This window comes from Polyodon spathula, chromosome 8, assembly GCF_017654505.1.
Source record: "Polyodon spathula isolate WHYD16114869_AA chromosome 8, ASM1765450v1, whole genome shotgun sequence".
NCBI lineage: Eukaryota > Metazoa > Chordata > Actinopteri > Acipenseriformes > Polyodontidae > Polyodon > Polyodon spathula.
The window spans coordinates 39,667,486-39,692,465 of NC_054541.1; the positions used below are offsets into that span (position 1 = coordinate 39,667,486).

General features: G+C 37.1%; 3 protein-coding genes across 4 annotated transcripts in view; 2 read left to right on the forward strand and 1 right to left on the reverse strand.

The window, feature by feature from the left end:
- LOC121319929 (SH3 and multiple ankyrin repeat domains protein 3-like) overlaps window positions 1-2,808 on the forward strand; it is a 293,718-nt gene extending 290,910 nt beyond the window's left edge. Inside the window, exon 25 of the mRNA XM_041257910.1 lies at window positions 2,723-2,808. The gene's annotated coding sequence lies outside the window, so the exon portion shown is untranslated. The remainder of the gene's footprint in view (window positions 1-2,722) is intronic.
- On the forward strand, window positions 2,219-8,701 carry LOC121319931 (thymidine phosphorylase). The gene is made up of 10 exons (XM_041257912.1): window positions 2,219-2,242; window positions 2,711-2,867; window positions 3,575-3,777; window positions 4,545-4,643; window positions 5,065-5,194; window positions 5,574-5,692; window positions 5,982-6,144; window positions 6,329-6,556; window positions 6,999-7,139; window positions 7,748-8,701. The coding sequence occupies exons 2-10, from the start codon at window positions 2,732-2,734 to the stop codon at window positions 7,888-7,890; spliced, it is 1,362 nt and encodes a 453-aa protein (XP_041113846.1). The 5' UTR covers window positions 2,219-2,242; window positions 2,711-2,731; the 3' UTR covers window positions 7,891-8,701.
- Window positions 8,702-11,306: 2,605 nt separating this feature from the next.
- LOC121319935 (protein tyrosine phosphatase domain-containing protein 1-like) lies at window positions 11,307-21,392 on the reverse strand. 2 transcript variants are annotated; one of them, XM_041257916.1, is made up of 13 exons: window positions 21,169-21,392; window positions 20,666-20,845; window positions 19,536-19,744; window positions 19,265-19,345; window positions 17,917-18,035; window positions 14,897-15,034; window positions 14,179-14,768; window positions 13,582-13,878; window positions 13,245-13,367; window positions 12,997-13,098; window positions 12,738-12,818; window positions 12,255-12,365; window positions 11,307-12,088 (listed from the first exon to the last, which is right to left on the reverse strand). In XM_041257916.1, the coding sequence occupies exons 3-13, from the start codon at window positions 19,712-19,714 to the stop codon at window positions 11,927-11,929; spliced, it is 1,983 nt and encodes a 660-aa protein (XP_041113850.1). In that variant the 5' UTR covers window positions 19,715-19,744; window positions 20,666-20,845; window positions 21,169-21,392; the 3' UTR covers window positions 11,307-11,926. The 2 variants fall into 2 exon arrangements, with proteins under 2 accessions (XP_041113850.1, XP_041113851.1); XM_041257917.1 differs by lacking the exons at window positions 20,666-20,845; window positions 21,169-21,392 and having other exon boundaries at window positions 19,536-19,908.
- Window positions 21,393-24,980: the final 3,588 nt, after the last annotated feature.

Consider the following 24,980-nt stretch of genomic DNA (forward strand, 5'->3'; position numbering starts at 1 on the left):
TATGGCCTAAACTTGGTACAAATAGCAAACATTCAAATTGCATGGGGGTTTATTGACCAGTGGTGGGACTTGAAACCAAAACTTTTTCACAGAATTTGGAAGACTGATTCCTAAGGTTCTTACAGCACTAGTTACATTTTAGGACTGACATCCCCTACAGGGTAAAGGGTTAGGCTGAATTCTGTATAAAACTTCAAATAAAACTGATCAATTATTTTTATAATATTTTGTTTCAGGTTACCATTCTTTCTTGTATTACATTATATTTAATGAGTTAATAAACTTTCAACTATTATTATTATTATTATTATTATTATTATTATTATTATTATTTTATTTTTATTTTATTTTATTTTATTTTTTATTTATTTATTTATTTTTCCTTTCTGGTGTGTTTTAAGTTTGACAAGATCTTAATCTTAGGTGGCTTTAGTATTCACATTGATTCCGATCTTTGCAGTCAGGCAGGAGATTTTCTATTTCTCTTGGACAGTTTTGGCGGGTTTAGTTCTGAGGTTGGGTCAGTAACATCTGGTGTCTCACAAGGCTCTATCCTGGGCCCCCTGTTATTTAGTATTTATATGTTTCCCCTCAGCCACATATTAAGATCACATGGCCTGAATTATCATTTTATGCAGATGACACTCAAAACTATACTGCTGCCTCTGAACTTACTGCCTATATCTCTGATATAAAAAGTTGGATGTCGCAAAAATGTACATCTAAATCATAATAAGGCTGAGGTTATGCTGTTAGTTACTTCCCATCAGCTACATAAAACCAATGCTGTAAATTTGTCAGTTGATGGTACCATGTTTGAGTTCAGATCTAAAATGACAAATTTGGGTGTGATTTGTTTATCCTGGGTTAACCTTTGAACCGCATGTGTTGAATACTGTCAAGGTTTAATTTTTTCACCTCAGAAATGTAGCTAGGCTTTAGCCCATGCTTTATGTATCTGTGGCTGAAAAATTGGTTCATGTGTTTGTTTTCTCTAGGATTGATTATTGTAACACCCTGCATGCTGGTGTCTCTAATAGCATTCTCAACAAATTGCAATATGTTCAAAATTCTGCGGCTAGAATTTTGTCTAGGTCACGCACTAGGGATGACATTACACCTCTGTTGGAGCCCTTGCATTGGCTGCCTGTTAGGTTTCGAGTGGATTTTAAAATCCTTCCCCTGACCTATAAAGCCCTCCATGGGCTGGTTCTGATTATTTGTTAAACCTTTTAACCTTTTACCCTCCCACTCGCAACCTCCGCTCCACCAATCTTAGACTGTTGTGTCCCTTCTGCTCGCCTGTGCTCTATGGGCGACAGGGCTTTCTGTTGCTATGCCCCAAAACTGTGGAACTCTGTTCTGTTAGAGATCAGGGATTCAGAAACGTTGAGTCTTTTTAAATCTAGCTTAAAAACATACTTTTTTAGAAAGGCATTTTTGTTGTTTGTTTTTTGTTCCTACATGTTGTTGTTTTTGTTTTATTTATCTTTGTTATATGAAGCTCTCTGAGACGATTGCTTTTAAAGGCACTATATAAAATAAAGTTTATTATTATTACACACATATATATACACACACACACACACACACACACAGTTGTCGTCAAAAGTTTACTTACCCCAATGGATTTTTTTTTTTTAAAGAATTTTGTAGCAAAAGTTTTGCTTTTGTGGATGAGGAAAAATTTGTAAGAAATAAATGTCTACAATTATGTATTTCAGCAATTTTTTTTGCAAAACTCCAAAAATGCTAATTCAAAAGTATTCATACCTTTTGATGCTATGATAGTATTGTCTACAAGGTGCTAGAAATTTCAATATGATAATGCAGAACCTAATTCTAGAAAATGCTGGATGGTAGGTGGACATTCTTAGAGAGTATAAAGGGTTAGTTAGGCATAGGATGATTGCTGTCAATACCAATAAGTCAATATGGGAAAAAGTAAATAGCTATCTGAAGACCTTGGGCAGAAAATTATTTATTGTTATAAAGCTGGAGAGATACAAGAAGATTTCCAAGCATGTGAGTATCCCAATTTCAACTATTGTTTCTATTATCAAGAATTACAAGACTCGTGGTACTGTTACAACACTCCCTCGGTCTGGAAGAAAGAAGGCTCTTTCACCAAGAACAAGCAGAAGAACTGTGAGGAAGGTTAATAACAATCCAGGATTGACTGCCAAAGATATTCAGAGTGAACTGGCTGCAAGTGGGACTGGGGTTTCCATATAAACTATAGGTCAAGTATTGCCTATATCTATTTTTTTTTTCCTCATCCACAAAAGCAAAACTTTTGCTCAAAAGATTTTCCTGTAATTATTTGTTTTTGAGAAATTTCTAGAGAACTATGTTTTCGAGAAATAAGTTACCATGTTAAATATAAATTAACCATCTTGTAACTAAATTATCCATCTCATAAATGTACCTATGGGCTGAGGGGTTGGGTTCCCACCAAGGCTATTAAAAGCAAACCCTTTAACAACACACTTGTATTTAATTAATTGTATTTAATTGTATCCCACAAGCATCACAGTGTGCTTCTTTTAAACTACTGAAATAAAGAAAAATCCTGCTTTGAAACAGCTTCTTTCTACATAATAGCCATGATGGTTTCAAAACCATTTACACATGACTTTAACCTAAAGTGAAGACTTTTAAACAGAACAATACTTTTTCAACAACCCCATTGGCTTTCAAAACCAAACAGATTTTTTTATAGAGCTTGTGGATGTCTGGTGAAGACGTGCAGCTAAGCTTCCCTGAGCTTATCCGCAAAAAGAGGGATGGGGAGCAATTGAGTGAGGAAGAGCTACATTTCTTTATCTGCGCTGTCAAAGAGAGGACCATTCAGGACTGCCAGATTGGTAATTTTTCATTATTAAGAAAAAATATGTGTAAAACAAGTTTTTGAATGACTAATAAGTGTATCTAATTGATTCAGTATTTTTATTTATTTATTTATTTTTATAAATGTAGTAGTTGCCAATGATTTTATCTCAGTTTTCTCCCCAGTTTGGAATCGCCAATTGTATTTTATTAATCCCGGTTCACTGCTACAACCCCCTGGTAACTCTGGGAACAGCGGTGTGTCTCTGCCTAGCTGTCTTTTTTCACACTGCAGATCTACAGTGAAGCCATCAGACCTATGGTGCCAGAGGACAACACAGATCTGAATGGCTCCACAGCAGACCTGTAGGCCCCCTATCAGCCACAGGAGTCGCTGGTGTGCAGTGAACTGTGGATTGCCCTGCCGACCTAAGCCCCCCCTACCTGGGCGGCACTCAGACAATTGTGTGCCACCCCCTGGGAACCCGGTCACGGTCGGCAATGACATAGCTTGGATTTGAAACTGCAATCTCTAGGCTATAGGGCGCATCCTGCATTTGACGTGGATCACCTTTACTGGATGCGCCACTCAGGAGCCCCTCTACTTGATTCAGTAATGATTTAAAACCCATACCGCATAAACCACAAGAAATGCTAGACTCACACATTAAGATTTAAAAATAAAATAATAATTCTCTCAAAAACATCAAGGTGAAAACTCAAGTTTTATAATTGTGGTTCTTAGGAGCCATGCTGATGGCCATCTGGCAACAAGGGATGGTGCCCAAAGAGACCCTGGTGCTGACCAGGGAGATGATGCAGTCTGGAGAGCTCCTGCATTGGCCAGAGGAGTGGCGTGGAATGGTGGTTGACAAGCACTCAACAGGAGGGGTTGGTGACAAGGTCAGCCTCCCTCTGGCACCAGCACTGGCAGCCTGTGGATGTAAGGTATGCACCTCCCGATGTAGTAAATGTTAAAATTCTGTTTTGCATGTGAAGGTAACCTATACACTTCTGCAATTCACATCATTACATACACCAAATTCCTGTTTAGCTGTTTTCCATCAAGCAATAACTCAAAATTCAGTGTTTTAACATTACTTTCTTCTCAGCAGTGCTATGTTTTAGGGAGCTGTTTTAATTAAAACGTGGTTAGTTTATAGTTTATGTGTCTGAGGTTCAGATGACATATCACCAATATTGTTGTCCAATGCTTGTGGGAAACAATCCTTACATAGCAATCTTGTCTTGACAAGTGCTTGGGAAGTTTATTCATTTTTCCCAGATATCTACTGTTCCTGTAGAGCAAAAATATAGACAATTCAGTTGTATTTTAGGAACAAAACTATTCTTGGTCTTGTTATTTGCAACACAGTAAAATAATCCATTGTGGCATTTATGTTGTAAATTGGCTGATATTTACAGCATACATGTTGCTAGGATTAACTCAAGGCAAATTTTTTTGTGAATCGCCTCACCATTAGACTACTGAGGTACTGTAGGTGGCGTGCACGCAAAAAAAGAGCAGTGAAACTCCCACACAGTAAGAATGTGTCTAAAACTTGCAGTTTTTAAAATATAATGTGTATCATTTTAAAAGCTGGTTCCAACGGCTTTACAGCAAAAACAACTATTTATGTATATAAAACACATTGGTTCGCTTGAGCTGGTTCCTGTCCTGTCCCATCCTATCCTGGTTCTGTTTCGATGCACAGATACCCATGATCAGTGGCCGAGGACTAGCTCACACTGGAGGGACACTGGATAAGCTGGAGTCGGTGCCAGGGTTTAACATTCATCAGAGACCTGAACAGGTACTGATTGCTTTATGCTGTTGCTATAACAAGACTGTCTAGCAAGTGGCAGCCTTGCATATGTTGTAGAAAAGACCAACATTGAAAAGAAAAAGGGCAAATAATCATTTGTCAGAGATACAAAGGTGTGTATTTGTCAATGATAAATCTTGAACCCTTTCAGTTACTAGCATATTACATCATTACATTATGTATTTTTTTTCTTTCTTCAATATATTACATATCTGCACCTGTTGCTTTTGATTTAGCATGTGTATCTTATTTGTTTCAAACACAGCTGCAAAATATTTTCTGTACATTTTTGGTGTATCTTTGTTTTGGGTTCAGTCCGTGACAACAGTGAAGTGGGACTTTGCTACAGAAATCTCACAGTACATTGTTATCACTTAATGCACTTCAGCTTGTTTGTTATTTTTTGTAGATAAAAAGGATTTTAGACAATATTGGTTGCTGTATAATTGGGCAGTCTGAGACCCTGGTACCAGCTGACAAGGTCCTGTATGCCATTAGAGATGCAACCTCAACTGTTGACAGTATTCCGTTAATCACAGGTAAGAGCAAAGACCCAAAACCTCTTTGAGGGAGCAGTGGAATACTGGATTTTTAAACAAAAGAAATAAAATCTGGTGTCGCAAGTTAGTAAATGCAGTAAACTACTATGAATAAAAAAATAAAACTGATTGTTCTAGGCAGTTATGGTGGTATGTTAATGTACAACAGAACCTATTTTCTGGACTGTGGTATTTACTGTACTGTAATATCAGAGAAAGAAATGTTTAGGCTGGTTGTTTTGAAAATAATTACCTGCAGTATAGCATTTACATTTCTGTGGTTGTTATGTGTGTGCAACTAAATTCTGTACAACATCAAAGTAATTCTGTAGAAGGCTGTCATTAGGACTTTGCCTTGATCACTTGTTATTATTTGCAGGTTCAGTCATTTCAAAGAAAGGAGCCGAGTCGCTTTTCGCTCTGGTTCTGGATGTGAAGTATGGAAAGGCTTCTCTTTACAAGGACATTAATAGTGCCAGGAAACTGGCAGAGTCACTGGTAAGTAGCCTAAAAGCTACTTAAAATTTTTGTAGTCGAAAAATAATCCTAGAAATACATAACCTCCTCAGTCAGCATGCTAATTCCATTGGACAGTGAGATTTTCCTTTTGAAACCTTGCAGTAAAATGCATTGTGTTCAATACTCCCGTGGCAACTGTTCTTTCAAGGGAAGCTAAGGAGGATAAATAAATACCAAAACATGCATCTACTTCTTTTAAATGCAGCGTTTTTACCACGCTATTGTATTACTCAAATGAAATGTAGCCCTGGTGGGTTCTTCTCTACAGGTGACTGTTGGGAACAACCTTGGCATTTGCACTGGAGCTGTGCTCAGCAGGATGGATAATCCGATTGGACAGTGCATTGGGAACTCCCTGGAGGTGATGGAGGCCATTGAGTGCCTAAAGGGACGGGGACCGTCTGACCTGAAGGAGCTTGTCATGGTTCTAGGTGAGTCCAAGAGTAAGCGCTCTGAACACAGGAAACACAGCAGAGCTGATTGGCTTTGTTTGTAAGCTTGGGGAACAACAGATAATTGGAAATTTAACTTAAAGGGGAAACAAATGCTGTTTAGGTTTTTTTTTTTTTTTTTTTTTTTTAAGTTTTTTGTGCCTTATTCTGTGGTCTTCCTCAGGTGGGTACTTGCTCTGGATGTGTGGTAAGTCAGATACCTTGGACTCAGGGAAGAGGCATATTGGGAAGACCCTGGACAATGGAGAAGCATTAGTGAAATTTCAAGCCATGCTGGAGGCACAGGGGGTAGAGCCCGACACAGCTCACTTGCTTTGCTCTGGCGACCAGGATTACTTCAAGGTCCTCAGACGTGCCCAGAATCAAGTAGAGCTTGAGGCTGAGAGTGAAGGTACTAACAAAACCTGTCTTTACAACCTTACTTCCATGTGAGCAGTCAACACCTTCTCTTACCAGTCAGTAAACCCCAGAGCAAAGTTTCATATTTCACAACTAGAGAACGCTGGAGATACCTTGAATAAACAGACACGCTCACTGACCACATGATTTAGGTTGTAGTGTGTTTTATAGACATACTTTGTATTTTTTTACTATAAGAGGTAACCCATCCAACACTGGTACAATATGTATAGTGAAGGGGGGGGGGGCTTTTTTAAAGGGTGCGATAGAATACATTCTGGTTCACCTTTTAAACAAAACCAGACAGCATACCTTTTAGATATCATGTTGTTATTTTAGAATTACCTCTAGTCTTGGAACTGGAACAATGAGCAACAACTTGCCAACCACTTGGAATGGACATTATGAATACAAAGTATTTGTTTTGTTTTAAGGCACTGTGCTGGAAATTAATGGCATGCTCTTAGCTGAAGTTTTAAATGTGCTGGGAGCAGGTCGCACGCAAGTTGGAGCCCAAATCAACCACAGCATTGGAGCTGAACTGTTAGTTACAGTGGGGCGACAGGTGAATAAAGGTAAGCTGCTGCAGAAGAATAAAGCCAATCAACATTATCAATTCCCTGCATTACAGAAAAGCAAGAAAGTGGCTTTACAACTTCAGAGTGCTAACCATAGACACTTACATAAATAGAGGTGCCTTTTCTTTTACAATATAGGTACTGCACTATATATGTCATTGTGCAAGCAGGAGTACATTTTGTGTTTTGTCCTTGTGACAAATGCTAATTTCAAATGGGCTTTGTTTTATATTTCAGTCCATTCTATGCAATCCTAGAAAGCTATTATGTGCTTTACATGTGAATGTCAAAAGGGTAGTCTGGTGGTAAATAAAATAATAAAAGGTTAGCAATAAAAGGTTGTTAAAAATGGCCAGCAGGTTTGTATAGCAAAACTTCCTTTGACAAATTGGAACCCATTGGACTATCAAGGTCTGTTGATAACATGCTAAAAAGATCAACTGGAAAGAATAAACCAGCACCAAGGGACTGTATTTTAGTTGAACACGACTGCAGATTTTAATTATCACCGTCAGTGACTATCAGAAAATCCAAGCTTCTGTCCTCTGGATGTTCAGGTTCTCTAGATGAACAAGAGTAATATTTACCTTTGGGGTTTGTCACAGGTGATCCCTGGATCAGAATTCACTTTGAGACTCCGGCCCTGACACAGGATCAGAAAGTTTGCCTGCAGGGGGCTCTTGTCATTGGGAGCAGCAGTGAAGTCAATGACAGCCCACTGGTGTCAGAGTTCATTCTACCCAAGTGAAGCACTGCAGCATTCTAAGAGGCTAATACAGAACAACACACAAGGTGCTTGCAAGTGGATAAAAACGACTCCATACGCTGGTACTATCAATTATTTTAATCACATAGAAATACTGAGTTTAAGCCTTTAATTGCTTTTTGCAAAGAAAAGAAAGGCTGACTCATACCAACACAACAAAGTAACAGGTAGATTTTCCTTACAGCCACACATATGTAACATGTTCTATTTAACCATATAATGCCCATTTCTGCATCACATCTGATACAATGCTCAGCTACCCTTCCATATCATTATGTTAAATCCCACCTTACAAGCCAGAATCTTTCATATACAGTACTTTGTGTTGTGAAGATGATGTGTTTTCTACAAGACACGGAATGTAGTTACATAAATAAAGCAGCTTTTCTCATTTCGGTAGTAAATCTAGAGTAACATCTATTGGGATTTTTTTTTTTTGGCTGAAAAGTTAACCCAGCAACACAACAACCGACAACACAAAGTTCACTACTAGCCAGTGTAAGTTAGTATTGTGTCTAACAGCAAAGACATCTCTTGTTTTTTAATAGAAGGTATTGATTATGAGCATGTTAACTCTACTAGTTTTTGTGTTTACATCTTGTGAGAGAATTATATTTTGTATCAGAATGTTGTATGGAGAAGATTAGGCTTGTGGTGCTTTGTATAGCCATATCCCTGACAGCTCCATTGCCAACCAAAATTTACAGCTGAAAATTGTGGTGGGAAAATTACAATGTTGCTACTGCTATGATTGTTTAGGGTTTCCATGCTCAGGTTTAAATGCTATTGCTGGTTATAAGATTTAGGTATAATATAATAATAATGTATTATGTACTGGTAGTTGTCTTTAAACATACTTCCTCTTTCTTACTGCAGGGCAAGCAGCCCCTATAAGAGATGGAAAGATACTGAGTACTAGCTAGAAAGAGGAAGTTCTTTAATTAGCAACCGCAAGCTGCATCCGTGACAGTTCTCAGAAATGTCACCGACTTAATTAAAATAAGATATAATTTTAGGATGCTTGCAATTTAAATAAGTTGTTATTGTTGCATATGATTGGTCTCATCTTAATCTTCCAAGTTGTTGCTATCCGCGAATATTGAGTTAAGCTTCTGTGATTGGCTCGCAATAACTGCAGGTTACAAGGTATATATTATGCTTACTGACTCTGCAAAGTCAGAACACTTGCTCGGAGCTTCCTAACACAGTCTGTGTTGAGCGTATTCTCAGGTTTGCAAACTTTGACTAATAAACTTTGTTCGATTCAACCTTGTTTGTCTCACTGAGTCTCTTTCAGAAGATGAGTGAAAAACTTCTACCACAAAATCATGTTTCATTGTTGTTAACACAAGTGCTTATTAGAAGCTTAATTGGTCAGTTGGAACAAACACCAGGAGGGACACCGACCCTCCAAGACCAGGGTTGCCAATCGTTGATGTCAGCTAATACATAAGGTAAAAATAATAAGAAACATCTGGATTTTGCACACCCACTGGGCACAGCATTGAAGTATTGCTGCTATCCATTGTAGGGAATAAACCACAGTTATATATACATGCACATGCCAAAATATGACATATAGTCTATCCAAACTCCCTAAAACAGGGGTCTCCAACCCTGGTCCTGGAGATCTACTGTGGGTGCTGGTGCTTCAACCAATCTCAGATACTTAATTGAACCAGTTATTGGCTTAATTAGTCAAGATTAACAGGTGTTCCAGACCTTTAGCCACTGATGATGTAAAGACACCTATAACACCTGCTGGATAGGGGCTCTCTAGGACCAGGGTTGGAGACTAAAACAATGTGCGATCAACATGTGGTAAAGCATGTTTATAAACTTGGTAAACCAGGGTAAACTAAAGTAAATGCATATTCTAAATATCGGAAAAGCAACTGCAAAAATATTGTGCAAAAATACCATGGTAAACTTTTGTAAGAGATGCATAAATATACTTCAAGTCTAAGTTATGTTATCATCACTTGGTATAGTGGGACAGCCCTAGTCCAGTGATGTGAGATAGAGATATTCGAGTGAAAAGCCAGTGTGAAAAAAGAGTGCACATTATTTTAATGATTACATTTAATTTTAGATATGTCAAACAGACAAATACAAAGAAAATCGCAGGTCCTGTTCAAACACTGTATTGCACAGTACATTTGAACATTTTATTTGAAGACTTGGTCTCTTGCTGGAAGGATTTCTTGAGGATTGAGTAAAGCTGGAACTTCAAGGTGGCAGAAGAAGAATTAAAACATAAAATGGATCCACAAAAACAGCATAGCAAGAATACACCAACAGTAAAATCAATCAAAAGTACTGAATATTTAAAAAATGCAAACAATGCAAACATCTGAAATACACAATATGCAAATAGTATATTTTTAAATATAAAAATGTCTAGGGCTAGGTAATTTAATAGAGGCAACTATATTGCTTGTGACCAAATCCTACGAGGATTGCCCCATGTAACACCCCTGACAACATCCTGACAACTCAAGCAGTCCTATCCAGTCAGCGCGCTGGAATATGTCACATGACTTTGTCTGCTCTCCAGTGAAACGAAGGGTAAAATGAACACTACAAAAGCCAAAATATATACATTTACATTGATGGCTATGATTTTTTAAACAAAGTTACAAACTGGAATTACAAGATACTGTGCTCTGTTCACCAAGATTCAAATTTTAATATCATGCTGTTACCTTTATTCAATCATTAACGTTATTTCCCAACCCAGCGTGCCACAAATAGGTACTGTACTTGTAATTCTACTTTTATTCACAATCTCACTGCTGCTATTATTATTATTATTATTATTATTATTATTATTATTATTATTATTATTATTATTATTTAGTGCTAGTAGTGACAAATACTGTAACAAAGAAAATCAAAGAATAAAACAGTACTAATATTATTATTAATAATTTAGCGAATGCCTTTATCTGAGGTGACTTCCTTAATTTACTCCAGCAGCTTACATTGTTCGTTTTGGATTGTCCTTTTACTGTAGCGAACAAAAGGCTTTGGACCCAAACAAGGTTGTTATAGCAAGGGTGTGCTGTATTTAGTATTTGACTTGTATGTTTAATAGACAACACTTGCACATTTTAATATATAATGTGTGCACATTAGTTAATTCATTTTTGTTATTTTTCACCTCCCATAGTGTTCAATATTTAACAGAGGGTATAAAGAAGTTTGGATCAGAATCCAATTTCATCCCTTACACAAAAAGTAGTATACTGCAAGAATACTTGTGCCAAAATTATCTGGTTTTAATGTACTTTTGGTACCATTATACTATCCTATTTTGGCACAAGTATACTTGCAGTATACAACTTTTTATATTCTCTTTGTAAATAATGCAACTTAATTCACAAATGTTGGACATTTCTTAGATTGTATCTTACTTCTGTTTTGCATACCTGCATTGTCTCTTGCTAGATATGTACCTGCAGGTTCTGACAAATATTTTTAGAAAACCAGGTATAACTTCTGCTCTGGATCAAAAAGCTATAATGCTCTGTGGCTGCCCGCCTATGTGGATAACCATCAAAATACTAGCAGAAACTAACTAAACACAAAGTCTGGAAAAAACAATGGAAGTCTGGAAAAAGTATGGAATTTTGATGTTGAAAAAGTGTATGAACCCTGTATACAAATACAATAGTTCTACCATTCTTACACCATTGGGAAACCATTATAATACCAGTGTATTACCTCAAGAAAACCCAGCATAACTATTATCAGACAGGGGCATTACCAGCAACCCCACTGCAATGTATTTGCAATAAATATTGCCCAGAATATTACATTGCCCAGGTAGTCCCACTGCATTGCCACTGAAGATCATTTTTTGTATGGCTGTTTTTAAGATCATTAAAACACAGAAAACTGACAATACTTCTGATCTCTGATTTAGAGTAGCCCTGCACAATGGAAATCAAAAGACCAATGGGACCTTTGTTTAAGACTGCACTGTGAAATTCCTTTTCTTTTAAGGTCCTTTGGATCAGAACAGGTTCTGTTTGTTTTTCATGATGGCAGACATTTTCAACATATGTTTGGTTTTCACAAGTCCTTTTGTAAATAAATTGTGAGAGCGTTTTTCCTTAATGATGGCCTTGAAGAGCTCAATAAGTCCAGTAAATGTTTTAACTTCTTTTTCCAAGCACTGAGTGAGAAAAAAAAATACATATTTATAAAATGGAACTACTATGTATGTGTAATGCATTTTCTCATTTTCATATTGCTATTTTGGTATGTGATACAGGATTAGCAATCAGTATTCTTCAAGTCAAACCCCAAAGGCTGTATTAGTGCCCCACCTTTGCTCTTACCTGAGTCAGGGCTCGAATTAGACGACATATAATAGCTTCTTCCATCTTTGGGCTCAGGCTTGGAAGTTGACTGATACAGTCAAGGATGCAGCAAATAGTCTCACCCTGATACTGTACAGGAAAAGGAAATTAAATCAAAATATAAAAAGGACTAGTGTTTAGCTGTTTCTATTTTGTTGTCAAAAAATACATTTACACAAATGTGTTCAAATGTAGTACAAATTGACCAGGACTAGCACTTGAGGTTGGCAGAAAAAACATTTTATTTTCCCTACAAGCTTATAGTTTCCATGGAAATAAAATGGCTGGGAATGATGGGGAAAATATGCCTAAAGATGCTTTATCCCCTATAGCCTGCGCCATAAAACCTGGAATTTAAGTAAAGTTGTATTGGTCGAAAAATTGGGAAATTATCTATCCTAAGATCTAGAAACTTACTGATTCGAAATCACATTAGGTTTGTAATAGTGATAAATTACTGACCTTATGCAGTGACCAAATAGTTTTAGTGTCCTGTTTGCTTGACATTAACAGTCCAATGTCCTCAGACTTCAGCACTGGTTCCTATGCACACAACACATACTGAGATATTGTAAAAAAGGGAGACACATACTTTCTGATGGAATAGTTTCAAAGTTATTCTATGTTTTTATTTTTTTATTTACCTAGCTGTTAATTCCATGTGTTGCTTTCAGGAGTTCTAAAGATCGAAATATGCAATTATTTATCATTTAGTCCTCACCTTCAGCTGTTCCAGCCACCTCCACATTAAAACACTGATAACTTTAGGATTTGTCTCTGTAGCCAGCATTGCCCAGGCACCTTCATTCTCATTCAAGTCATTCTAGATGGAGGGATTACGAAGAGAGAAAAAGTTTTGTTTTGGTGTTACAATGTAACAGGATCAGCTGAATATGTATACAGACTTTGCCCTTTCTTAGCTCTAGACCTCCATGTACTGTATATACTTTGATTTACCAAGCCAGTTACCTGCATGTGTTGGATTTCCTTCAAAAGATCATTTCCTATTGGTTCAAGCTCTGCCATTGCTATAGCAACAGCTTGTGAAAGAGATTCTGTCCCAAGTCCTGGACTTCCTTGTTCCTTTTTAGACTTTTTAGTAAAACAAAAATATTATTATTATTATTATTATTATTATTATTATTATTATTATTATTATTATTATTATTATTATTATTATTATCTTTTAAAAATATATAGTTAATTGCAATAACCTTTGCAATGCATTTTAACTAGTTTTGGAGACTATTACTTATGATTCTGTACAATGCCTTAATGTAAATTGTTTTGTGTTTGTTGTTTTTACCTCTTCAGTTGTAGTAGTAAACCTTTTGAAAGCAGGTTTATTTTTTTTCTCAGACTTTATCTTCTCGGTGCCACCTGAGTCACTGCTCATGTCTTCAGCCACTGCTGTTGGAGCATCTCCAGTTTTTAAATTTGAAGTGTTCAGGTCTTTATTTAAGTTTTCATGTCCCAGGCCTGAAGAGTTCTTATTTAAAGTTTCACATCCCATCACAGCAGAGTCGTTCACATCTTCACATCCCAGCCCTGGAGAATTAGGCTGATTGCTTTCTTCTGGAGGAAGCTTCATGGGCTCCAGAGCCTTTAAAATATCAACTAAGTAAATGGTATGTGCAAAACACATCACAATCTAGGAAAGTGTGCTGTGTGGGAACTATGCAAACAACAGTATTTTTTATGACTCTCATAAAACTGTTACACAAAATAAGATCATAATTTACAGGACTTAAAATTCTTAAAAATAATGTAAATACAAAGGGAAAGTTAAAAACGTAATCTTTCATGATTCATTAAAATGTGAATTCAAACAGCTTTTAATCCAATTTATCAGCATATATTTAGCAAATGCATGCATATTAAATACATTTTTGGTATGTTTTACCTTATTCTTCTCCAGGGCTACAATTTTACTGAGGTCTGATGCACTGTAGCTTCTCTTGTCCTGAAGAACTTCCATCTTCCGCTTCCTGAACCCCTCGTTTTCCCCCCAAGAAATAGCTGAACTCACAGAGGGGGTTAGTCTGTTATCGGGGTCGTTCAGCAGAGTGGTGATATGGAGAAATGTTTGCCTGACCAGTGTCTGTCTTATCAAATGAGTTAAGTTGTGCATGAAGGATTCCCTTTCAACTTCAGACTGCATGGCTTTGCTGTCTGCTTTGTTTAGAGCAATCATAATCAGTCTCTTACAGGTGAAGTCAACAATCTTGGGGATGTGCTTTAGGTTCCGTGCTTCGTACCCATGGAGGAGATGCTTCTGTCGAATGAGGTACTGCTCCAGCGTGAAGGGATATGTTTTGGCATCCACATTGGCATACATGATTAAGTGAGGAGCAAGAAAGCGGGCAAAGTCAAAGACCAGGTCAATCTGAGGTTGGGTCTGTATAGAGGAGGGACGTTTTATCCGAACAAAGTGGACGGCTTCACTTGGACTTACTCGAGTGGCGAAAATCAAATAACAGGCTAAAAGGACACCTGTCAGCACAGAAGAACATTAATTAAAAAAAAATATATGGTTATTATTTTCAATAACTATTAGTCGTTTTCCCATGCACGTCAGCCTTTAAAATAGTGGGAAGTTGATTTTTAGGTTTAAGAGTTACCTGTTCGTCCCAGCCCTGCATGGCAGTGCACTGCCACCTTCCCCTCCTTCAAAGCGAATGTGAGTACTTTCACTCCATCTAATATCCGAATCAGGGATGACACCCCAAAATCTGGCATGCCAAAGTTAAAGAAATAGACTGCAAAGAGAGTATACAATCTTTGGTTTCATTATTAATCAATATACATATGAAGTAGGGTACACAGATGTAAATTATTGATGAATGTAGTAAGAAAAAGAGACATGGGAATCTTAATATACAGCTGACAATGATGGGGAATTCGTGCTTATAGGTTGGTTTCACAGATCCCGATTATTACTCATTTTAGACTACCTTACCTAAAATAAGGGCAACGGTCTGTGAAGCCAGACGTTAAAGTGTGGCTTGGTTGGTGACCATGCAAAAGGTAAACATAATTTGTGTAACTGTATCAGCATGGAAAAAAAATGATCTGCCTCAATTGCAGTCATGATCCTTTTTCGAAACAAATACTTGTTAGCTGAGGTGTAACTGGACACTATGATCATTTTTAATTACTGAAAGGGAAAAATTACGCTTACATAAGCAACCAGACATGTGATTTAATTTGGCATTGCAAAGAGTAAGTGCATGACTAATATAAAGCATGTGCGGAATATGATACAGTTGGAAGCATTTCCATAATGCATATTATATATATATATATATATATATATATATATATATATATATATATATATATATATATATATATATATATATATATATATATATAGTGCCTTGCAAAAGTATTCAGACCCCTGACCAATTCTCTCATATTACTGAATAACAAATGGTACATTGAAATTTCGTTCTGTTTCATATTTTATTTTTAAACACTGAAACTCAGAATCAATTACTGTAAGGTGACTTATTGTAAGGTTTTATGTTGGGAAATAGTTTTAAGAAAAATAAAAAACTGAAATATCTTGCTTGCATAAATATTCAACCCCTGTGCTGTGGATGTTCCCAGTTTGCACCGATGAAAGAAATTGCCCTAACGAGGACACAACTACCTTACCATTGGCCTCCACCTGTGACCCATTAAAGTTGCTGTCACATTTTCTGGATAAAAACCCCACTGTTGAAGGATCATTGGTAAGGCTGTGAATCTGAAGGAAAATGAAGACCTAAGAGCATTCTACAGAAGTTAGAGCTAAAGTAATACAAATGCATAGATTAGGGAAAGGGTACAAAATAATATCCAAGTGTTTCGATATCCCAGTGAGCACAGTTAGATGAATAATCAGAAAGTGGAAGCTGCGTCACACCACCTAGACACTGCCAAGAAAAGGCCATCCCTCAAAACTCAGCGCTCAAACAAGAAGGAGACTTGTGAGAGAAGCCACAGAGAGACCAACAATCACTTTGAAGGAGCTACAGAGTTCAAATGCTGGGAGTGGAGTAATGGTGCACCAGTCAACCATATCAAAAGCTCTGCATAACACTAGCCTGTATGGGAGGGTGGCAAGAAAGAAGCCGTTACTCAAAAAGTACCATCTGAAAGCACGTCTGAAGTTTACCAGAAAGCATGAGAGTGACCCAGCTGTGATGTGGGAAAAGGTTTTGTTGTCAGATAAGACCAAGATAGAGCTTTTTGGCCAAAACAAAAAGCACTATGTGTGGCTGTGGCAGAGCAAAGCTCTGCCCTTTTTAAATTGGCAGGGATGGGGTTAATTTCCCCTACCTGCCTGGGTTTATTATGTTCAGGTGGCTGGGGTTGATTAGTTGATTAGGTTAATTAACGATCAATCAGCGCCCAGCCACCTGACATACCTCTGCTTCTCATTTGGGAGGAGGCAACTGAGGAAGCAGGTTGGTGTTTTGTTGGTTGTGATTTTTCAATTTTCTAAATCCAGTGAAGGCATTGCCCATCCTGGAAACCTTTATTTTGTACATTTTGCTTTGTGTCTTTCTTTTTGTGTTTCAATCCCTTTGTTTTGGCCCTTGTGCCTTTTTATTTTTGTATCTATTTATAATAAAAGTATATTTTTTTGAACTGCAGTCTGTCTCTGGGCCTCTATCCACTCGCCAGCCTGTCACAGTGGCGCAAACCTAACACTGCCCATGCCTCAAGACACGCCATCCCTACAGTGAAGTATGGTGGTGACAGCATCATGCTGTGGGGATGCTTCTCATCAGCAGGGACTGGGCATATTGTTACAATTGAAGGAAGAATGGATGGCGCAAAATACAGGAAAATACTGCAAGAGAATCTGCTTCAGTCTGCTAAAAAACTGAAAGTTGGGATGAAATTCACCTTTCAGCAGGACAATGATCCCAAGCACAAGGCCAAAGCAACATTGGAGTGGCTCAAGAACAAAAAGGTGAATGTCCTACAGTGGCCCAGTCAAAGTCCTGATCTCAATCCCATTGAGAATCTGTGACACTATTTGAAAATTGCGGTCCACAAGCGTCGTCCAACCAACCTGAACAACCTGGAGTAAATCTGCCAAGAAGAATGGGCCAAAATCACTCTGACACTGTGTGCAAAGCTGGTACATACTTACCCCAAAAGACTTAAAGCTGTTATTGCAGCAAAAGGTGGGTCTACCAAATATTAATGTGTGGGGGTTGAATACTTATGCAAGCAAGATATTTCAGTTTTTTATTTTTCTTAAATATTTCCCAACATAAAACCAATGTCACCTTACAATAATTGATTTTGAGTTTAAGTGTTTTAAAATAAAATATCGAACAGAACAAAATTTCAATGTACCATTTGTAATTTGGTGATATGAGAGAACTGGTCATGGGTCTGAATATTTTTGCAAGGCACTGAATATATATATATATATATATATATATATATATATATATATATATATATATATATATATATATATATATATATATATATATATATATATATATATATATATATATATAAAGTTATCTTAGAATCTCCGTTGACTTTGAAGTAACTGAAACTCCAATTCCTATAAACATAGCAAGAAAGACACTTTTAAAAGTAACTATTTAAAAGTGTGGACTGTACTTACTTCCCTTTTCCATGAAGACCTGTGGTACATATGAGAACCCACTCTCTCGTTCCAAGGGGGGTCCACATTGAGCATGCTCCCCCTGGACCTGCATATTAATGATGGACTTGATGTTCAACCTGAAAACAGACATGAATCACACCTGCTTTGAACTGCCCGCTACATGAATCACACCTGCTTTGAACTGCCCACTACATGAATCACACCTGCTTTGAACTGCCCACTACATGAATCACACCTGCTTTGAACTGCCCAATACATGAATCACACCTGCTTTGAACTGCCCACTACATGTACAACAAATCTTTTCATATTCCCCACTTCATAGTCAATCAAACCTGAGTGTGACCTAATGGAACAGTAAAAAAAACATTTTCTTTGCAGTTCACAATTGGAAATGTCAGCCTGTATAGTTCAGAGAGAAATACCACTGATCACAAAATAAGAGACATGTGAATGCGGAGCTACTTTGCACAGCAGACCCAGTCTGCTCAAGACAGGTCTGCCATGCACTGTGCTGCTCTCAATATTAATTCAATGTGCAGCAGAGTGCGCTGACTGCCCTTAGGGTATTGCCCTTTGCGATGCCTGAGGCTATTATTCTGGCAACATCTTATTTTCTATGCATTTCACATAAGAAGAAGAAGAAGAAGAATATAGTCATTCTCAGTTGAAATAAATTATTTCGCTGCGTACGCAGTCTCTGTACGGCTGTCTCAAGAGGTTTCAGATTACCCTTCTCATGCACTTCTGATCAAATTAAAAATGGAATGTAATCTTCAATGCCATTGCAATAATACCCTCAGAGTATATTAACAAACAATGGAATAATAAATAAATAAAACTGTTTTCCCTCTCCCTGTCAAAAAAAACAAACAAAAAAAAAAGAATTATTAACTGGTACTCAGTGTGTGAAATGTATTATTTATTTTTTATTTTTTAAAAGTTCTTGTTTTTAAGTTACATTGATCTGTCCCGCCTTTGAAAATCATGCTGTATCTGTCAAATGTATAATCACAACAACTTGAAGTAAAATTATAGTGTATGTTAAATTCTAATGCCGGGCATCCCATCTGTTTCATGCTGTTAACAAATATCACAACAGCCTCACTTATAGAACAAATACTGTTAGTCTATCAAATGTATTCCCATTCCAAAATTCAGATTCCCAAGAAAATCTAAGAGCCATATTTGAAATGCTGTGATGTGTGTTTGTTTTATGATGACACAGAGAGAAACATGGGAAGGTATAAAATGGTTTTTTTTTTTGCATTAAAAAGAGAAGCAACTCTCAGAAACAGTGACGGCTGACATTTAAGTGGCCTACTCACACTTAGAATATACTTACTCTGTGAATTGCTCTATAATGTTATATTTCTTAATGAGTGTGGTGGAGGGTCGCGCCATAGCAACGATATCACCCGTCACCCTGGAGGTAAAAACAAATACACCCTCAGTTATAGTATTAAAATAACCAAAGCTCTCCTCGGTTTCCTGAATTACTTTTTGTTTTAATGACTCTAAGTCCACTCCCACTAATGAATACACAGCATACATTTCTGTTTCGTTATCAGAGTTCTTAATTTTTTTCAAATGCAATTTGTATCAGTGAATCGTACCATTCTGAGTAAAGGCCCCGGATGGCCTGCTGTTGCAGGCTCCAGTTATCTGGCCCCTCGTAGCGGCAGAGTTTACCTCCACAGGAGAGGGAGCAGATCAGGTTAGGGGGCAGGGACCTCACAAGGTTCTCCCGAGCCTGGGAATAGGAGGGGCGCGGGACTGGAATCCATTGGGCCATATTTGGGTTAAAAAGGATCAAGAAGCAGGACTGGGAGGAGAAAGGATATCTCTTAGTACAGCAGTTTATGGTAGGGAAAGATTTTTCTAACTAATTCAGTCACACAAGAAAGAGAGGGGTTTTTTTCCATAGAAATGGGGCAAAACAATGGTAATGGTAATTATAATTTCTTAGAATTTCTATAGGCTTACATAATAAATAAATAAAAGCATATGCATTGTAAATTAAATGGAAAATAAAATAAATATATGTATCTTTTTTCATTTATTTTACAAAAATAATACAGATGGGAAATACTTTGTTTTTTTACAGATCTACTCTATTTGCATCTCTAACTACATCTGTATCTCTGTATACTGAAACAACTGAAACATAAAAATCATCACTTACTGTTCACGTGTTCACATTTTTCAAGAAGAAGTCTAGAAAAAGCTGCAAAAGGGGCTCCAGCAACACAACTCACAATGTTTATCCCATTGCTGTCTGTACTTAACCCTACTGTGACCTATATTCACTAATCCTTATTATTGCTGTCATAAATACTTTAGAACACAGAGCCACAGCTCCAGCATTGCATAGAGTTCAATCAGTACTTATCTTCATTCAAACCGTGTGATTTGTAATCAGCACAGATTTGATAAGTTCATAATTCTCAATACTCAACCATTCAATAGGTTTAACTGAAGCAAGATACATCTCAACTGGATAAAATGAAAATCTTATTCAGATAAGTGATATGAACATTGGAGGATATCATAAGCTCCAAACAATAGCCTTAGGTTAGGTCTCCAATGTAATATATATATATATATATATATATATATATATATATATATATATATATATATATATATATATATATATATATATATATTAAAGCATACTGTTTTCAACATAGTTTAGAAACTGTGTTTTCATTAACAGATTTCTAAAGTAAAAATGCTCACTCACCCACAATTCCTACATATGGATACTGATGAGGCAAACTGACAGGGCTGGGAATGCACCTGCTTATCTCAAGCCCAGACTGTCCTCGAAGGATGACAAGCGTTTATCATTGACAGTAAACAAGATAAAACAGGTACAATTCATCATAAATGTAAGTGTACATGCTTTATTTATTGTGTCCCCCTGCAATAATGAAACAACACAGCCAGGGGTTACACTTAAAACAAGCATCTGTTGATGCTGAATTTATTATATGTGAATGCATTACTTTTTACTGTCTTGTTTCACGTGAAGCAGTAAATAGCAAATGAAAAAACAAAAGTATATACATATCCAAATATGTGTTGTTACAGTTAATTTTAAACATTTTTAAAACTCTAATGAGTGCAAAAATGTTTTATTAGCACTGCTATTTAACTATTAAAATGCACCTTATAAACCATAACATTAAAAATAAAATAATTTAAAAAATACTTGACTAACACAAACAGTATATTTTTACTAACTTGTATTCCTTTGCTGTGGTGCCCATCCTTGTTGTCTCATGTTTTTAGTCATGTGTACTTGATTGTCTGCACTCCCACGACCTTTATGCGCAGGATAGATTACCTGCTCTCTCACCTGTCTGTCTTGATCAGGATGTGCAAGTTGCAATCAGAGCAGCTATCAAGTATCATATTGTCATAACAACTCCCATAGAAAAAAAAAATCTCTGTATTCTTGTTCTCACTATACCGTCGTATTAAAACTGAATACCTTACATCAGTCTTGGAAGATTATGCAACTGAAATTATTTCAACTATTGTATCTTCCATTGTAAAAGTTTACCGCAGTAAAGGCATGGGGGGGTAAGCATTGTAAGATATGCTAAAGAATATTAAAACACATGGCAAACCATGGTCAATGCAAATTATAACAATGGAAAAAGCATGGACACATGTATAGGGGTTGTTTCTTCAAATATCCAGCAGTAAGTATACCTAAATATTAACCCTTGAAATGAGATGTCCAGCAGATGGCCATGATCCACATGAAATGCAGGTGGAATGGGTCAGATCAGCAGAACAAATACTGATGCGCTGAGTGCCCTGTAGATTGTATACAAAATACAAAAGCAATCATTATCAGTGGATTCTTATAGAATTATCCATTCCGCCCTCCATTAAACCGAATCCAAAGTGCACAGTCTTTATTAAGAAACAATCACTGTATGGAGTTCTTTGAATAGGCAACTAAAACTGTTACAGTTTTGTTACCCTCCATGCTGAGCTGAGGTTGTGTATATATCTTGTGAAAAAAACTGTTAGCTAATGTTTACATGTGTTATGTACATATAATGTGTTTACATTAACAAACTGGTAATTGGGAATTTGCTTCTTAAATCAAACAGAGACTGTGCTTTAAGGGAGGTCATCTCTATGTACGCAGCTGGTCTATGAAGGACAGCAACATATTACAGTCCTTTTGAATAGTTTTATGATAGGATTCTGGCAGAGGACCGCAGATACTATTTTTATTTTTTGCTGTAAAGTCTTTTTTTATATTTTGATTGTAAAACATTGCTGTGCTGCATAAACTTTGAATTTGCAAGTATTACTTGAAGGGGTGTGGTTGACATACATTTGTGTTAAATTTGATTAGCAAATGAAGTGCGTCATGCGTCTGTTTAGTAGTACTTTACCTGTAAGGAAAGAGGAAATAAAGTAGCCAGGTGCTGAGGCAATGTTATGCAAAGAAACTGAAGCACTAAATATAATATCTACAGCTGTTGACTTTCAGCTCTTTAGCTTTTATGGCTGGAAGTAAAAAGTTCCATAACTGCATGATGGCTGGTTTCCAAGACTGCATCTCAAAGCAAGATTCATTGACTTTTAGGATCATTCGGATAACCAGTAGTGTATGTTCGTATACAACTAGTGATAAATACACAGCATTGTGATATCTGGGTTACTAGGCTAATGTGCAGCGCATTCTGTACATATTTACAACCAGTAAAAGCAGGTAGTGAGAAAGCTGTCCTGACTAGGCAACTTCTGGAAACTACTTCCTCTGAGTACAAAGGTTGTGTGTCTTTGTTGTTTTATGCTGTTATATAATGTAATAAAGTAACCTTTGTACCATCCCCTTTCCAGCCCTTTCATAATCATTTTAGTTAACCATTAACTATATTAGAGTCTATCTGTTTTCACAGCAGCCTGCCAAATTGTTTCCAAACAACGCCTGTATTTTGTTCTGTGGAATATTGATGTCAGAGTATCTGATTCTATTCAAACCAACTGAATAATGCAGCCAAATGTGATTTACTGTATATAGGCTTACAGTATATGATTCTATGAAGTCATTATCTTCCCTTCATTACTTCTACTGTTAAAAACTGAAAAACTATATTTTACCATCAACATAAATCTTCAATCTGTCAATCTATGATTTTACATTCCCATGTAAATACTATTATCCACCAATTGCTAAGAATTATACATACATTTGAAAGGTGAAAATAGGTCCACTTGTCTGGCATTAAGAGAGCAAACAGCTCATAGAGTGATTGAACGACCTGCTTCCATGGGGGCCAGCAACATATCCCTCTCAGAGAATTTTTGAAATGTTAACTTTAAAATCTACAATTTCTTGCAACCTAGAATACACATTTTTACAATTAGATATAGCGTAGCGCAGTTTGGGAAGCATGTAGCTGGGGATCTCTAATTAGTCTTTAATTCCTTAAGCCCTGATCACCTGCACTCCCGCTGTCTAGCGTTTTTGTTGTACAAAATGCTCAGAAGCCAACGTTCGTGCTCCAGCTTAAACATCTTCGCTAATACCTAAACTTCATTGCCTTGCTCCTTTCACTGCAGGTCACTTCTCTGCACAACGCTGCCAAGATATGATCAATTATTTTCCTACCTGCTCCAGAGATTCTTCTCATCATTCAGCTTCTCTATGTGACTTCAGGAGTTCCAGCCCTTAGTCATTCCTGCTCCATCCAGTCTCCAGCCCAGCAATAGCGCCATTCAAAGCACGGCTCCATTACTCAACTTTCTTTGCATCTTCATTAGAAAGACCAGCCCTCCGTTAAACTTTCAAAGCTCCCCCGACAAGACACTGACATTCCCTCATCAGTGATTGCTTTGCCTTGGCTCTATTTAAATCTACCACAAAGCTTTATCTGCTAAATCTCTCTTTACTCCTCGCCTGCAATCAAGCTCCCCTAGTGCAATTTACCGTTCCATTCGAAGATCCGGTCCTGGACCTCCATTAGCTATGTTCACCATTTTAAAGACCTATCCAGCCCACTACAAAGTGTATTCAACTAGTGGCAGCTTGTGAATTTGACGAGTCTCTTAACATACTCAAACGACACTGCTGTACTGCAACTATGCCTATGCCTCAGTACTGCAATCTTCTGGCTCCTATGGCTGCGCTTTTGCAACGTGATAGCGAGTTCAACTCGCTGAATTGCTACATCTAAATACTGCAGGCTCATCTTGTAGACCTACGTTAACTTATTTATATACATTACTAACTGTTCTAAAACATGTCTTGAAATATTTATTCAAAACTGAAAAGATTAAGCAAATGTTTTTATACATAGACAAGGATTTTAAACGTAATAACCAATTATTTTCTACCCTGCTTCACTGATGCCAATAGCATAGTACCACAATTTATACATAATTTAACCCTTTGCAGTCTTATGTCAGACCAGGTCCGACATAACAATTTTTCCTTTCAGGTCTGATATCATTCCATCATTTACTTCCTTAGATCTCTGCCTGTTCAGATGATCCCACCCTCTAATGTTAATCACTCCACACTACAGCAAATCTTGGCTCCCTCTGCTCACTATTGCAGCACTATTTAGTTTACTGTTTAAATCTGTAATTGCCTGGCATCCTGGATCCTGGCAGCCATTTCCACAGTCAAGGCTAACACTAATCTCCATCTTAAAAAAATATAAATAAATACAGGGTGCTTGACATCCTCAGCAATTTAGTCATATATCTGCTCATCCTCTCAGCTACTACAAGGATTAATACATGGTGAGAGACGTGGTATGAGACCAGAAATCTGTCTTGATTATGAGTTAAGGAGTTCCACTATTAGGAGAATGACTGGAGTGGTGAAACCCAAATCTCTGAATGTGAGTTCACATTTTCCATTCAAGCAGACACGATCGATCCTGTATTAACAAACACATAGGATGGTTGGCATTTCATCTCTCTGCCCTCATTTCCTGAACGGAGCACAAAGGGCTCTGAGCTTCCTCGCAGTCGATTCTCATATTCATTTAGCTGCCTCCTCAGCTCTCTGTTCCAGC

Bases quoted from the DNA above. Each gene is read 5' to 3' on its own strand.
- LOC121319931 (XM_041257912.1), top strand. From the start codon at position 2,732: ATGTCTGGTGAAGACGTGCAGCTAAGCTTCCCTGAGCTTATCCGCAAA. The intron at 2,868-3,574 runs GTAATTTTTCAT...TGTGGTTCTTAG, and splicing joins CATTCAGGACTGCCAGATTG to GAGCCATGCTGATGGCCATC. The intron at 6,557-6,998 runs GTACTAACAAAA...TTTTGTTTTAAG, and splicing joins GCTTGAGGCTGAGAGTGAAG to GCACTGTGCTGGAAATTAAT.
- LOC121319935 (XM_041257916.1), bottom strand. From the start codon at position 19,714: ATGGCCCAATGGATTCCAGTCCCGCGCCCCTCCTATTCCCAGGCTCGG. The intron at 14,769-14,896 runs GTAACTCTTAAA...CTGTGCTGACAG, and splicing joins TGCAGGGCTGGGACGAACAG to GTGTCCTTTTAGCCTGTTAT. The intron at 12,089-12,254 runs GTAAGAGCAAAG...TTTCTCACTCAG, and splicing joins TAATTCGAGCCCTGACTCAG to TGCTTGGAAAAAGAAGTTAA.